The 17,577-nt window shown below is 37.3% G+C and overlaps 1 protein-coding gene across 3 annotated transcripts in view; it reads right to left on the minus strand.

Annotated features, from left to right (window-relative positions):
- Nucleotides 1-17,577, minus strand: part of LOC149080550 (cGMP-dependent protein kinase 1-like) — a 210,857-nt gene that overhangs the window by 124,091 nt on the left and 69,189 nt on the right. Inside the window, exon 1 of one of the 3 annotated variants that reach the window (XM_089239654.1) lies at nt 239-572. The exons of the other annotated variants lie outside the window; for them this stretch is intronic. Within the exon in view, the coding sequence (XP_089095780.1) occupies nt 239-528 (290 nt within the window). The 5' untranslated portion in view covers nt 529-572. Of the gene's footprint in view, nt 1-238; nt 573-17,577 lie in introns of those variants that run through there. 3 annotated transcript variants of the gene reach the window in all.

The raw sequence follows: 17,577 nt of genomic DNA on the forward strand, positions 1-17,577 counted from the left end.
TGTGGTGTAGCAGTAGTAGGTAGGGGCTCGGGGATCCATGATGTTCTTAAGTCAGCCACCTCGCTGGGCAATTTGCCTGTTGTGGCGTTGTATTTGTATTTGTATATAATTTAAAAAATATATATATAAATTTTATATAAATACATGTATGCGTTACATACATAATTATATGTAAAAATCATATGCTATAGAAATTATGTAAACGGGGGACGATAAAAAGAAATATGCCAGTTCTTACTTTCCAATCTTCGGAACTCTTTTTATGCTAAGATTGCGTATTCTTTCAACCGACGTTGGCTCGGCTGAAATTGCAAGTCTTTTGGGACGATTTGCGGATGCCGGTCCAATGTTACGTTGATGTCCATTATAACTTGTTTCATCTTCATCAATTTGATGATCACTGCTTTGTTCTTCGAGACACTCAACAAAAATTTCATCGTCATCATGGTCATCTTCACTAGCTTCATTATCATCGTCTGAACTGTACAAGTGCATCTGTTCCGATACCTGCTTCTCTAATGGCTTCATAACTGATTAAAGCTCCGATTCCAGTTTTAAAATTAGACCTTTCTTTTATCGCAGCTTCATTTCGAACTCGTCGATGAATTCATCTCTTTGACGAATTTCTTTGCTCTTCTGCTGTAAGGCGAGATGAAATTCTTTTCTGGCTTGACGTCCCCGCCATAACACTAGCCTGAAAAGTTCGTCGAGTCCACTTGTAAACCTTAAGGAGGGGAAAACAATGACCTGCTTGTTAGGAAAAGCACTGGCAAACACAAGCACTCATTTATCGCGAAAATAACTCATCAGCTGGTACACTTCAACACTCTTTCACAAGTAGCTATACAATGTTGTTTTTATGGATAGGTACAGGAGAAAGCACTGAATTTAAGCGAAAAGCCATCCAGACGAATTCAACCAACGAAACTACTCGTGAATATTCTACAAAAATACACAGACGGATGTATTATTTCAAAAATATTATAGGAAAAGTGCAGGGATTATGAAATATCATTTTTTTATTATTATTACTCTAATTTGAAAAACGGAAGAAACCTAAAACCTGAATTTTTATAAAATTTAAATTCTTTTAATTGCATTGAAAAATTTAATGTATTTAAAAACAAATATCATAACGTCTGAATACAATAATAATTTAAAAAAAATGTCATCAGAAGCGTTATATAGAAGGGGGGGGGGTTCAAATTGAAAAAAACTAGCTACGATTGATCAAAAACGAGATTTAATGAGCCTGTGAGACTTCTGTCCCACAAAGAGCAAGACACATTATTCCTCTACTCTCATCTTCTGAAAACTTCCGTCTTGAAGAGATATTCAGCATCGTGTTTATGTAGTGCATTAGATGGTACTGCCAACTCAAGTGACACTTATGGTATTTCGTATAACCTGACACATGTTCCTTATAACCGGAAAGAATCGCTATCTAAAAACTTAGCCCTGATAAAATGTCATTCTTTTATGTTCATTGTGCTTAGTTTCAAATTATTCGGCACCCTTCTAATAATTGATAAAGACAAAACAAAATCGCGAAAAAACAAATCGGAAAGAAAACAAAAAAATACAGGGTGATTATGATTAAACTGACGGTACTCGTGGTGGCTGTTCCAATGAACTGATACGAACAAAACTTGATACAGTACATAATATATGCAATACCGATCACGGAAAAGAGATTTACGAACAAAAAAGTGGTTGAAATTACCGCTGTTAAAGCTGGGTTCACACCGGCCGCGTTACGCGTTTCTGAGCTGCGCTAAACTGATTTTGAAAGACCGGCAACGCGAAAATCAACCATTAAAATAGCCCGCGCTTTGCTAGCCCCATCTAAAATCCGGTTTTCCTGCCAGCTGAAGCTGCGTGGTGCTGCTGGTGTAGATCTGGATTAAGGGGAAATATAGAGCGGCACCGATACCATTCTGTTCGGCATTAAGTAACGGTATGGTGCGGTTTTACTACCGATTTCATTCTTAGCCCCCTTTCCTTCAAGGAAATGAAGTATCATTCGATTTTCGTTGTAAAGAAATTGACAAAATTTACATTTTACGCTCACTTGTTGAAACAACGACTTATAATACAGTTTCATTATTTAATACAACTAATTTTTAGCCATGCACCCGTCACGTATCGGAATAGTATAAGGAAAACTACGAACAAGTAGACTCTTTAATGTCACGTGCATTCAAAAGGCTCAGTTTGTTGCTACTAGAGCCTATGAGCAACAATGTCAGTCTTACAGAATTTGGGTGCATGCACATTCGTTCTTACTTAAGGATGAAAAAAAACAGTGAAGGCTCGCTTTATATATATACCGTTGAAAAACAACCAAAATAATGATAATGAATACAAGAATCCCCACCGAAACGCCTATTGAATATGTATGTACTTGATCGAGCAGAATAATTAATTAGGCTATCTGATTGACAGCAGACATTAGTCACCAAATCCAAGAAAAAAACCGAACTAAATTGGATAATACATATTATGGAAGTGGTGACACACACCAGCTTTTGCATCTGACTAAGCTACCAGTGAAGAAAATCTCTAGCCATCTCTAGCCTGCAGTCTCTAGACAATCTCTCGAAAAAAAAAAAACCATTGCATTGCCTGGGCAAGAGCCTAAGATAACCTTATAGTTGGATACTGAGACAGTAACATACCTCCAAAAAAAACGAAAAAACGAACTTAATAAAGACAGAACAAAGACAGAGTAAAGAGTGGGGAAAATAATCCACTATTTTTTTTTTTGCGAAGAATAAACATGGTTCTTACAACGAGGTTAAAGTAAGAAAAAATAAATAGTTTTGGGAAAAAAATATATGCCTAACCCAGCTGGTGGTATTTCATAGGTGCTGAGCTTGAAGGAGGGGAATAAATTCCTCTTCTAGATGATTCTAGAGGAATACTTCCTCTATACAAGGCTCTGAGAAATATCGTAACCCTTTTTTTACACAGTAACGGATAACGATGAAAAAATCGGAAATTAATCCCCACATATGGTAGTAAGGTCCATTATGAGCTTGCAAAAAATTTAATAGAATGTCTAACAAGGAAATTTATAAAGATAGCTTTTTGCATAATAGATCTTTTTTTTTATTCCACTCATTTGAATATTCAATTGATGTACGAAGAACTGTCTGTCGAGTAAGAATAAATAAGACACACAAGCATTTCTATTACTGGATGTTTCCTTCTCTTCAAATTCCTTTTTTGAATCACTGTCTTTTTACGCACTCGGATGAACTAATTAGACTCAAAACGATAGTTTAACTGCTGTTGCGCTGCGAGTCCATCTATATTATAAGAGTATCATCATCTCTTTCCATGATTTCAATTTTGCTGCTGATGTCGGCAGGCCCAATGACAATCCCCCCCTCCCCCACCACCACCTGCAGTACTGTGCTTTGTGGACCATTTGGCCAATTTTGTTTTTGTTCATTTCCCCATTAACCGTCATGGGCTTCAAACCATGATATATTTATTCTTGGATTTCTTTGGAGAAGGGAATTGATTTTTCTCGACAAGGTGAGGTCAATAATAACCCGTCATAATCCTTTCACACCCGAGCATTTATTGTTTGGAATTTCGAAGATGTTTTTGTATTTTTGATGCTCAAAAAATACATAAAAACATAAATGTCTCAACAAATTTTCATTTTTTTTGTGAAGGAAGAATTCATTTCGTTCAATTCTTTTTCGGCCGAGATGATGCAGGGTATATTGATATTTACATACACAATTTTTTTTCAGAATTTTATTGCTAAATTTTATATAATAAATCACACTTTCCTCCGAGGCACTTTCTCCTGGAAGCCATCTTCAAAACACCCTGATACGGGCCCACGCGGACACGGCCCAGGCACCTCAAGTACAGAGGGGCCTCGTGAAAATGAGATTCGGCTAAAATTTTCGAAAGTAGACATGTATCGCCAGGGTGGGGCCTCAGAAAAATCACTTTGCCTAAGAGCCCAGGATGCTGTTAAGAAGGCCCTAATAAAAGCCCCAATGTTCATATTCCCCATATTTCTTACTCAAAACTTACACAATTCTTTAAATCAGGGCTTAACTCCTCGAAGTTAAAAAAAAGTTCTACGGTGAGAACAAGCAACCACCACATTTGTTCAAGTAGGGTCTGAAAGGGATAATACTGGACAGGCTACATTTCATTTACGGTGACTTTATCTTGTGTTGTTACAAGGTCGTAGCGACTAGAAAATGGGAGAAAATGACTAATTAAGAAAATCATGAGAACTTATTTTGCATTATGGGAAACACATGGTTTATTGTTCCATCACTTTGGTTCCCCTCACCACCGAAATACCAGTTGCCCCCACTCCGGAAGAAATTTCTGTCTACGGCCCCGCATTGATGCGTCTTGCACCGCTTTGTATACAGGGTGATTCAGAAAAGATGGGAAAAACTTTAAGAGGTGATAGTTAAGGATACGTAAATTTCGTAAAAAAAACCCAGAAATTTCGCAAAAAAAAATTTAAAAATCAGAAATTTCGCATCTATTCGCAAAAAAAAAATTCTGGTCAGAAATTTCATATTTGTTCACGAAAAATTTTACTTTTCCACAAAAAATAAAAATTAAAAAAAATAAATATGTTAAAAAAATAGCATATATCATAGGTCCTCGGCTAAAATGATTTTTCTGTGAGGCCCCTCCCTCCTACCTCGCTAGAAATGCTTACTCTCCATAATTTGAACAAGATCTCATTTTCATGAGGCCCCTCTGCACTTGAGGTTTCTGGACCCTGTTCGGTCGGACCCATGCATTAAGACGACACTGATTGGATTTCATGTGTAAAGTCAATTTATTTTAACTCTTTTCTGCTGCTGTGCCTTCAGCAGATTACTATGCCGTTCATCAATTCCAACATACAGTAGAGTGTCGTTTATCAGAACTTCCGTATTAGCCGACGTCTCACCGCAAAAAAAAAATTATCAAACCCCAACTGTTGAGCTTTCAGAATTTCAAGTAACGACGGAGTTGAAGCTCTAGAAACTGCAATTAAATGCATTGAATAATAAGAAGCTACTACAGGAATCCACATAATGATGCTGCAAAGATGGCGAGAGTAGGCAGCAAAGAAACGGCACACGTCAGGGGAAAGCAGACTAGGATTAAATTTTTTTTAAAATCATCACAGGACTGAACTTTTTAAAGTACTGTATTTGACAAAATATTCTGTAACTGTAAGTTCATTTTCCTCACTTATTTTTTTCTGTTGTTTTGCTGTAAACATGATTATTAGGTTCGTAATGTGCAAAATTATAACATAGTTTGACGTTTAATAGACTTTTCCTCAACACCTCCGTATTATCCGACGTTCTGTCGGCCCGTTTATGTCGGATAAGCAAGACTCTACTGTACTCATTTGTTAATTTTTTTGAAGATGCCCTTGAAGTTTGAGATCAAAAGATTTCAAATCTTTAGCTTATTCCACCAAACAGATGTGCGAATGGAAAGTTTGATCCTTTCAAATTATCGATTGGTATAATTTTCCTACAGAACTCGGAAACGAAAGTCAACTGAACCCGTATTTTAGGAGCTAGAATTTCATTGTCAAAACTTATTTTTAAGAAACTTATGCTGGAGTAATCGTCTTCATATGTATTGAGAAAAGCAGCAATATATGATATTCGCTCAGATAAATGACACCTTTGAACCACGAATTCTGCCTGGTTACTACAGGCGTCGGGAAGAATTTTGCTGTCGGTAATAGCCTACTTATACAGTGATACTTTTTTCTTTTCAGTAGCTTAAATACGCACTGCTCATTTTTCTTGAGTGCAAAGAAAGTTATCTTCGTCTTGGCCACAACAGAATTAAATTCTTTGAATTCTTTAATGAATGCGTCACCCACAAGATTAACTTTATGCACCCAGCACTGGTAGTGCAAAATGTTGTCACCAAGAGAAGTGTTTTTAATAATTTGAAGCACGCAGTCATGTAACGCGCGGAATCTGACACTAGACCCTTTATTTTCGTATTTAGTTTCGAAAATAAAGTAACCTTATTTAGTTCTTTTAAGGTAGCAATTATAACTTGGGAACACACGGAAAAATTAACGATAAAATTTAAATTATCGAGATTTCACAGAAAAGTAGCAAAAATTCAAATTTTTGCATTTATTCGTCAAAATTGGCAAATTTCGCATTTATTGCGGTTATTTCGTAAATACGAAATTTACGTATCCGTAGTGATAGTACACACCATTACAAACAATTGTCATCAAAGAATGCATAGTCTAACATGAAACGCAAACGCGCTAGCGGGTTTCGAAACACCCGCTCTGCAAACGTTAAAGCGGCGTTCCTGTTGAAATTTATCGGGAGAAAAAGAACACCACATGCATGAAAATGTAAGAAGAAACCGTATGCAAATCTGTGTCAATAAAAGGCGCGTACGCCAGCCCTGTGAAGTTATTCCAACGTGCAACCGTTCTAACAGTTGTAACGTACGGGATAATGGCGCACTTTAGTAATACTGAAAAAGCAGACATGCATTTCATTTACGGAGCTGCAAGCGAAAGTACCAGAGGCAGCACGAATGTACGGCGAGCGCTTTCCCCACAGGCGGTTGCCCAATCAGAAAACATTCGCGCGCTTGCACTGGCAGCTGTGCGAAACGGGATCCTTTCTTGCTTCCCGGTCTAACGCAGGGCGTACAAGGACTGCCAGAACGGATGCATACGGTTCCTTCTTTTTCCCCAGGTTATATTTGCATGCATGGTGTTCTTTTTCTCCCGATAAATTTCAACAGGAATGCCGTTTTAACGTTTGCGGAGCGGCCATATTCTAACATGTGTTTCATGTTAGACTATGCATTATTTGATGACAATTGCTTGTGTTGGTGTGTACCATCACCTCTTAAAGTTTTTCCCATCTTTTCTGAATCACCCTGTATATATATAAGTGCAATTACAGCAATTCCACCTGAAATACAAAATTTTCTTCCATCAACTTTGATGTCTAATGATGTGTTATTAGTACTCAAAGATGGATTAAGGTCAGTTGAGGCCCCGGACGAAGCAGAAGGAAATATTGGGCCCTCTTAAATTAGAAAAATGTGTAAAGTTGGATGTTTGCGGGTCCCCGGGTGCCTGCCGTTAAGTCCGCCTCTGTCAAAACTCTCAGGATGCGCTTATAGTGCACGCGTTTTTCCGAATCGGGTTGTGGGCGTGGTTTATCCCGGCCTAAGGCCGGTATTACACTGTAAAAGTTTGATAAAAATTCTTTTATAAAATTTGAAAAATGCAGCCAATATGGTCACCAGTTGCATTTTTCTAAAATGTACCAAAACCTTTATCTTTTACCAAACTTTTATAAAATTTGAAAAATGCTACCAATAAGATCATCAGTTGCATTTTCTAGAATGTAACCGATAATCTTATTGGTGGCATTTTTCAAGTTTTATAAAAGTACTTTTACCGAACTTTTACAATGTAATCGTGGCCTCATACGAGTTTCAATCCAAAATCACACAAACACACACCTGAAGTATATATATATATATATATATATATCACATCTTCCTTTTTTATATTCTATTTTTCCTCTAGAAGGGAGTGGAAGGTGAGGTAGGAAATAGAGAGAGAATAGCTTTATATGTGTTACCGGCAAAGTATGAAATCCAGGCATTCTATAGAATGCCTAGGCATTGTATAGAATGCCTGGTCGTTTCAGGCAAAGTATGAAATACCGGTTTTATTCTATACTTTGCCTAGGCATTCTATAGAATGACTAGTCATTCTATAGAATGCCTAAACACAATCCAGGCAAAGTATGAAATATCTTCTTCCAACAAATCTCTTTAGGGGCGGTATAAAATATTACATAAAATTAAAATTTCGCAGAATTTTCATCATTTTTTCCCGGAAACGTTTCCCTTTCGCTCTCGTGAAAAAGGATCTGTTGAGGGGCGGTATAAAATATTACAATTTCTTCGAATTAAAATTTCGCAGAAATTTTGCCATTTTTTCCCGGAAACGTTTCCCTTTCGCTCTCGTGAAAAAGGATCTTTTGAGGGGCGGTATAAAATATTACAATTTCTTCGAATTAAAATTTCGCAGAATTTTCGTCATTTTTTCCCGGAAACGTTTCCCTTTCGCTCTCGTGAAAACGGATCTGTTGAGGGGCGGTATAAAATATTACAATTTCTTCGAATTAAAATTTCGCAGAAATTTTGCCATTTTTTCCCGGAAACGTTTCCCTTTCGCTCTCGTGAAAAAGGATCTGTTGAGGGGCGGTATAAAATATTACAATTTCTTCGAATTAAAATTTCGCAGAAATTTTGCCATTTTTTCCCGGAAACGTTTCCCTTTCGCTCTCGTGAAAAAGGATCTTTTGAGGGGCGGTATAAAATATTACAATTTCTTCGAATTAAAATTTCGCAGAATTTTCGTCATTTTTTCCCGGAAACGTTTCCCTTTCGCTCTCGTGAAAAAGGATCTGTTGAGGGGCGGTATAAAATATTACAATTTCTTCGAATTAAAATTTCGCAGAATTTTCGTCATTTTTTCCCGGAAACGTTTCCCTTTCGCTCTCGTGAAAAAGGATCTTTTGAGGGGCGGTATAAAATATTACAATTTCTTCGAATTAAAATTTCGCAGAATTTTCGCCATTTTTTCCCGGAAACGTTTCCCTTTCGCTCTCGTGAAAAAGGATCTGTTGAGGGGCGGTATAAAATATTACAATTTCTTCGAATTAAAATTTCGCAGAATTTTCGTCATTTTTTCCCGGAAACGTTTCCCTTTCGCTCTCGTGAAAAAGGATCTGTTGAGGGGCGGTATAAAATATTACAATTTCTTCGAATTAAAATTTCGCAGAATTTTCGTCATTTTTTCCCGGAAACGTATTCCTTTCGCTCTCGTGAAAAAGGATCTGTTGAGGGGCGGTATAAAATATTACAATTTCTTCGAATTAAAATTTCGCAGAATTTTCGCCATTTTTTTCTCGGAAACGTTTCCCTTTCGCTCTCGTGAAAAAGGATCTGTTGAGGGGCGGTATAAAATATTACAATTTCTTCGAATTAAAATTTCGCAGAATTTTCGCCATTTTTTCCCGGAAACGTTTCCCTTTCGCTCTCGTGAAAAAGGATCTTTTGAGGGGCGGTATAAAATATTACAATTTCTTCGAATTAAAATTTCGCAGAATTTTCGTCATTTTTTCCCGGAAACGTATTCCTTTCGCTCTCGTGAAAAAGGATCTGTTGAGGGGCGGTATAAAATATTACAATTTCTTCGAATTAAAATTTCGCAGAATTTTCGCCATTTTTTTCTCGGAAACGTTTCCCTTTCGCTCTCGTGAAAAAGGATCTGTTGAGGGGCGGTATAAAATATTACAATTTCTTCGAATTAAAATTTCGCATTAATTACGCATAATCATTTATATCGATTACTATGCATAATCACCGATCAAAACGGATGAAATTATTGTGCATAATAACCGGCGATTATGCTTAATCACCAGATTTATCACAATTACTGTATTTTATACATGGCACCAACCTGTAAATGTTGTCAAATTTAGTGCTCAATGATAACAATTCTGAAAAGTGCCCCGCGACGTAAAAAAATTTTGGAACCAGTTTTCTATCACTTTGGTCCCTCCCCACGAAATGAAAGTGATCCCCCTTGAAATGAAATTTCTGGCTAGGGGCCTGATGAAACACATGACGTCAATTATTTCACCACTGACGTAAGCTCCCAAAGCTGAAGTAAATTGCTATCCAAAGAATTCTCGTAATTTTGGTAGATTGTAAAAACCATGTCACTAAGTTTTATTGCACATTTAGGCTAACCAAATTTCTTCGAGAAAAATACCCGAACTCAGGATTTCAAATACGGGTAAAATACGGAACATCGCTAATCATCGCCATAAATGACGCCGAATGTAAGCACAACTGTAAGTTGAAAACTTTTGCAGAAATTTCTTAAAAAACACCAATGGCAGGAAACAAAGCATTACTCTGAGAGAATTGCAGTGAACAAAACTGGATTCCACGAAGTACATTGTAAAATAACGAAATAAAACGTTTGAAGGGGCAAACAATTAAATCAACGTTTAGTATTTGCCGTCTTGCAGTGGAGTAGTTTATGAGCTAGCGTTTTACTGTGGAAGTGTTGGTTCGAACCCCGATTCTCTCGGGCATGGATGTTTATTAACATTAACAAATTCCCTGAACAGATCATACAGGATCTCTTGAACATATTTGAGGATCACTTTATCAAGTAATTAAAAAAACCATGATGTATGTGAGATGAATATTCTTATTCATAGTTGTAATTATAGTGATATAATTTATGCGTCGAAAAATAATTTCAATAGTTGATTTTAATAAAGTATAAAACTATAAGCATCTAAAAGTAGGCTTTGTAGATTCTACAATGTAGAACATTCGCGACAAACCACGGCATTCTTGCAAAAAAAAGTCGGGACAGCCAAAATAAAGTGAAAATACGGGAATGTCCCGGGAAATGCGTGACATATGTGTCATATGCATAAGGTCACCACAAAACGTTTGCTAAGTAGGCCTATATTTTGCTATTTATCTTTTATTTTCACTGTCCCGCATTTGTTTTTCAAAATGTCCCGTATTTTCGACTAAACTCACTTGACTCGCTGAAACTCGCTCAATCTTGACTGAAAACGTGGAGGAAGATAATTTTAATTTCTTACAAATCACGGTACGATTAATTATGATTGTAAACATAAACGTTCATGTCGTATATATATTTGTGACGTGTTTCTTTTTTACATAACAAAAGCTAGACATTTTTAAAAAAATATCAATAACATAACATTTATTTTGTGAAATACATTTTTATTTACAGCAATTTATAGTAGTCCTTCGTACATACCCATCAGCATTTCTTTCCCATCACACACACAATTTAAACCATAATTATCAATTTTTCAACATTTGACAATTTTTTGAGAGATAGAATAGCAATAAGCACGGTGACCATACATCCCGTATTTCTCGGGACAGTCCCGGTTTTCTTCTGTTTTTTTGCTGTCCCGACTTTTTTGCAGAAATGTCCCGAGTTTTCAAATATTTTCAACGAAGTCAACTTTTATTCTTCAAATCAACGATTAAAATTATCTTTCCAGCTTAGAAATTACATCACAATAATGAGGCTTTTGGAATAGACATCATAATCATCATCAGCATTGGCGTACTCAAAGGGAACCCCCCCCCCCCTCTCCGAGCCAAGATTATAGTGTTATTTTACAGGAAAAAAGGTAAAACCCCCTCAGAAGGTAAAAAAATCTCAATTCCCCCTCGAGAAAATTCTGCGTACGCCTATGATCATCAGTATCACTTGGAGGGACAAGCACAGCATGTTTTTCCCATGGAAAGCAATGTTAAAATTGTCGAATTTACCTTAGAAATGTGGAAATTTAGTAGGGTTTTTCGCCTCATCAATAATTTTAAAAATTGAACTGAATTCTCGAAAAACTGAGTTCGGTTAGAAATATGAAGCACAAAAAATTAAATATAAAATAATTAGCCGGACCTACTTTTGAGTTAGAAATTCATGCAATAACATTGATTTATATCTTCTCAAGCACAAAAATGAGAATTAATACTTCTGTATTGTTTTATAACATCCAATATCATCAATCTATATAGTTTAGGATGTTTTGAAGTTAATTATGGGCCCATAAATTACACTGAAGAAATTCCGCAGCTTTAATCAAGCATTTTTTGAAGCAAAAGCAGGCAAATCGATAACTTGAGCTTCAAGAAAATTTTCGAAATATCTAGCACCCATCAAAAAGAAAAAAAAACCAATTCATTTCTACGTTTCTTTAATTTTGATTTATATCTTTCATGAGTTGCGCAGGAAGTCGCCATATTGGTTACCATGTATGTCCCTCCAGAAAAAGGGAAATATCACGTGATTCAAAAAGCCTCATTAAGAGACTAAAAACAAGAATATTCATCCCACACATTTGTCATGTTTTTTTTTAATTCACTGCAATTTGAAGTGGCGCTTTATTTCTCGCGATTGGCGAATTTTCTGTGATTTTAGCACGAGTTAACGACTTCGCTTACTTTTGGCATCATTTAGCGATAATTGACATTGTCCCACATTTTCCCGTATTTCGAATCCCAATTTCACGTATTTTTCTTGAGCAAATATGGTCGGCCTAACAATAAGCAATTCTTTACTTAGGATCTCTATCTCCCGTATTTCCACCGATAAAATATGGTAAACCTACGTATACCAATTTGTTTTCCGTGACCGACATACCACGGTCACTTTCCCTCGAACAGATGAGTTAACGGGCGCTTTATACATTATATTTTTTGTTCATAAATCCGTAGATGAAAATTTCGGTTACTTCAAGACAAAATGATATCGCATAATCCACATTTGCAAGTTCCATTTATCAATGATGAAATATTAACAGAAAGACGAAACGGGGGTCTTTTTTGACGCTGCACGCTGTTTAAGCTTACATATCTCTGCTAAGAATAAACCGAACCACCTGGAATTTCTGGACTTTTCCTGATTTAGCATGTTCTTATTGTATACCAAAGCTTCCTTTCGTCATCTTTTTTAACAACGAAGCTACGAGCGGATATACCTAGAAAGACCGAAGGGGGCCATAGTGACCCTTCCTTATATTCTAGCACAATATGCGGTAAATACTACTATCGTCGTCACAATTGATTTCTAAGTAGGTTATAATCCTTCTGAAAGTCTTTTTTGCATTTGACCTTGTGTGTGACCTTTCTTTTCCTCTCATTCTTCTCTGCAAGTGTCGTCAGCAGGTGTGTGATTTTTGGTTTTTGTCAAGCATTCTTGCCATATTATCCGTTAAATTGTTTATTCTGGGACGTAGAAAATTTGAGTGCATGTGATCTTCTCAAACAGTTAGTTTAGAACATAGTTTCCCAAACTTTTTGTTCCATCGCCCCCTTCTTCAGATAAATTTTTCCCTCATCACCCCCCAACTCAAACGAACCCATAGTATCCTATGTTATACCCGTGGCTTCTATCGCCCCCTTGGCCCTTTCTATCGCCCACCAGGAGGCGATATCGCCCACTTTGGGACACATTGGTATAGAATGACGAGAAAACGTATATTTACTGAAGAAATACTCCAGGAGATGCTCCATTAGATGAGAGAAACTCTGGAAGCAGTTATGATGAAAGTGCAGAAGAGCATAGACCTTCCCTATGTCGAACTGTAGTGAAGAAAGTAGCGGCTCTGATGAAGATTTAAATCAATATAAAATTATTTCTCGGGCGCGGTAGCCCAGGTCGATAAGATACTCGCATAAAGTACCAAAGGATGTTTAGAGGTGTCGCGAGTTTGATACCCGGTTCGTCTTTGTCAGAAAACTTTCCTGGCACAGGGGTACAACAGACACGGCGACTTGACCGCATGAAGTCCCCCATTGAGGAGTTAGTGCACCAACCTCTCGATGAGCTTAGAAACAAGCTTGCCGTTCGGAGTCGGCAATAAATTGTAGGTCCCGGTCTAATTAGCTCTCGTGTGCAGAAAATGACAGTGGTGTGACTCATTATAACTCGTTGAAGCCACAGAAACGATCTAAGAAACTGCAGCAGATGGGAGCATATGGAAAATCATAGAACCTTCCTCAACTTTAGGATGTCGAGGATCACAAAATATATTGAGAGAAAATCAAGGCCCCACATTTTATGCGTTCAAAAAACATAAATGAAAGTGTTCTGGGTTCGTGACGCCTTATTTTCTGCGACAAAATGATTCGACATATACAGAAGCTGAAGCCCATCGTCGTCTAAATGAAACTTCTTGATCAGTTTCTTTGCTTGAACTGGATGCAACGATATCCATTATGTATGCAAGAGGTGCAAAAAACTTCCTACTGAATTCATTGTGGTCGTCGAGATTTGGGGTCCTCTATTTTTTCCCCAAACAATGACAAGATATCGTTTCAAAGAAATTTTGAAATTCATGCGATTCGATCTGACCAATTTTCTCTTGCATGTTCACTATGGATTTCATTCATAGAATACAGTGCGACTTGCTACAAACCAGGGCCCAATCTAACTGTGGACGAACAACTTCTACCCTCAAAAGCAAGATGTCCATTTACACAGTATATCCCAAGTAAGCCAGACAAATTTGGGATAAAATTCTGGCTTCTTGCCTGCGTTGATTCCAAATATATTCTGAATGGACAGAAAATCAGTTTCGATTACACTGGGACAGATAACACCAGACCAGCAAATCAACTTGTCTATGAATATGTAATTCGATTAGTCAAACCTTATCTAGGAGAATGTCGAAACAAACAAAAAAAGATGATTATTTTACATCACTGAGATTATGTGCATTTTTGAAAAGGACAAGCTTGGTTGGGACCCTTCAAAAAGACCGTCGTGAGGTACCTCCAACTGCAAAAACAGGAACACAGAATCTATACTCGTCGATAGTATTCAAAACTGGAACTGATATCACGCTGACATCTTATCAGAGAAAAAAAAAATTAAAAATGTTCTAGTTTTGAGTTCACTTCATACTGATGTCACTATCAACGAAAACGTGAAAAAGACCCCAGAAACAGTTGCCTACAATAACGAAATTAAATATGGAGTCGACATCGTGGATCAAATGGTGCGATTATACACGAATAAGAATGGAAGTCATCCCTGGCCAATGCATGTTTTCGGAAAAAATTACGAACCTCAACAGATCCTTTTTCACGAGAGCGAAAGGGAAACGTTTCCGGGAAAAAATTAGGAAAATTCTGCGAAATTTTAATTCGAAGAAATTGTAATATTTTATACCGCCCCTCAACAGATCCTTTTTCACGAGAGCGAAAGGGAAACGTTTCCGGGAAAAAATGGCGAAAATTCTGCGAAATTTTAATTCGAAGAAATTGTAATATTTTATACCGCCCCTCAACAGATCCTTTTTCACGAGAGCGAAAGGGAAACGTTTCCGGGAAAAAATTAGGAAAATTCTGCGAAATTTTAATTCGAAGAAATTGTAATATTTTATACCGCTCCTCAACAGATCCTTTTTCACGAGAGCGAAAGGGAAACGTTTCCGGGAAAAAATGAAGAAAATTCTGCGAAATTTTAATTCGAAGAAATTGTAATATTTTATACCGCCCCTCAACAGATCCGTTTTCACGAGAGCGAAAGGGAAACGTTTCCGGGAAAAAATGGCGAAAATTCTGCGAAATTTTAATTCGAAGAAATTGTAATATTTTATACCGCCCCTCAACAGATCCTTTTTCACGAGAGCGAAAGGGAAACGTTTCCGGGAAAAAATTAGGAAAATTCTGCGAAATTTTAATTCGAAGAAATTGTAATATTTTATACCGCCCCTCAACAGATCCTTTTTCACGAGAGCGAAAGGGAAACGTTTCCGGAAAAAAAAAAGAAAATTCTGTGAAATTTTAATTTTATGTAATATTTTATACCGCCCCTAAAGAGATTTGTTGGAAGAAGATATTTCATACTTTGCCTGGATTGTGTTTAGGCATTCTATAGAATGACTAGTCATTCTATAGAATGCCTAGGCAAAGTATAGAATAAAACCGGTATTTCATACTTTGCCTGAAACGACCAGGCATTCTATACAATGCCTAGGCATTCTATAGAATGCCTGGATTTCATACTTTGCCGGTAACATATGCAATAAAACTGAAAACTGGCTTTGCTCGGTGGATTGGCCAACACCTTGTATAGCAGAAAGCATCCGCGCGAAGCTCGTGACGTCTGTTATGTACCTATGTTGTCCATCATCTGACCCCTGACCTCTTTAGCCTTTATAATGGCTATATCCATACATGACATCCCTCTCTTAAGCTTTTAGGTTACATAGTCATTCAAATAGATTGGGCGTTTACAAATTCTCCCCACTCGAGTAATCTTTTGATTAACGTCTGTATGCAGTGTAGGAAGATCATTTTGGGTATGTTCATAGTTTCCAGAGCCAATGTTAAGGTCATCAAACTCCTGTGACGCATTGTATTTGAAAGTTTGGCACTGTGATGGTCGAATATGACTTCTGTTTCTTCGCAGAATTCCACCACAGGGTGTTTTCACTATGTATGATCTTGGAGATATATGAGCTGAAACTATCTGTGCTGGTTGCCATTGTTTCTTATTGAAATTCCAAATTCTTACTCTTTCACCATTGTTTAAACTCCTAAGGGGTGAGCATTTCTGTCATAATATAGTTTCTGCTTTCTTTGCTTTTCTTTCAAAAGGTGGGTCACATTCTTGTTTAACTTAGTTTTGAGCAATTCTTCTGAAATGGGTAATTTTGTTTTCAGCCGACGATTAAACATTAATTGAGCGGGAGATAAGTTCACATCAGGAAGAGGCGTGTTCCGATATTCCATTAAACTAACCAAAATCTTCTCTTCATCGCCATTGGATTTCCTAAACATGCTCTAGGCCAGTGGTTCTCAACCGGGGGCCATATGGCCCCAGGGGGGCCCTAGGATATTCTAGGGGGGCCACGGATGAAAATCTTGCAAAAGAGGAGCCACAGCTACTGATACGGGGGCCACGAAGAAATTTGTGACATTAAATTTTTTTTAGTCACTCAGAATAAAAAAATTTAATTTCAAACAAAATGTTCATAGAATATCTTTTTCGTAATTTTTTCCCATTCAAGTAACATTAACATGAGGAAGGAAATAAAAAAAGTGGTTCAGGTAATCTCGGTGGTTTTACGACTTGGGGGTGACAGTAGGTCCTGACACAAACTATAGAATAGGTTTAAGCAAAATGGAATAACTGTAAAGACACACACACAGAAAATTGTGTGTGTGTGTTCAAAGACTTTTCATTCAAAGAGGGCTGCCATAAAGAAAGCAGACAAAGATTTGTTGACCATTTATTGACATTCTTTTGAGTGCTGGTAGTAAATGTAATCCAAGAAGTAGATGGGTGAAAAATGAAAGCTTGTAAAAAACCCATCGTTTTCATGCAATTACAGACGGATAGCCATTTAGTTTAGCACAAAGCTATCTTCAGCCAGCACTGAGTGGTCTGATGGGGAATATATTTATAAAAATTGAATATAGAATGATTGCTTTGGGGTATTTTTTATGAATTTTGAAAGGGGGTGCCAATCCATTGCCTCTGCTGAAAAGAAATAAAGTCGAATTCAGTTATAACGAACTCCGACAGACCAAATAACCGCAAAACAGGAAAAATAAACGCGAAATTTAATGTTTTAAAACTACATTGCTGTGATAATGTATTGGAACAGGGGCGGCTTAAGCGAGGGTGCAAAGGGTGCGGCGCACCCGGGCGGCAGGTTGTAAGGGGCGGCATCATAGACTTTACTTAAGACAACAAAATTTAACACAGTAAAAATTCACCTCGACAACGGAAACGTTGAGAAAATAGACAAGGTCTCTGACCGTAATACCAGAAACAAGAATGTAAGCTATCTGGGCGGCTCGAGACAAAATCTGTGGGATTTGTCAGAGACAAAGTCCCGTGTGGGACTTATTTTTTGCGCTTCCTACCTATTGCTCCCTTCATAGCCCCTACCTCCTGCGTCAGGGAATCTTTCGTGG

The sequence above is a fragment of the Pholcus phalangioides genome, unplaced genomic scaffold, assembly GCF_987345545.1.
Source record: "Pholcus phalangioides strain wild (caught in Gottingen) unplaced genomic scaffold, Ppha-v1.0 ptg000011l_1, whole genome shotgun sequence".
NCBI lineage: Eukaryota > Metazoa > Arthropoda > Arachnida > Araneae > Pholcidae > Pholcus > Pholcus phalangioides.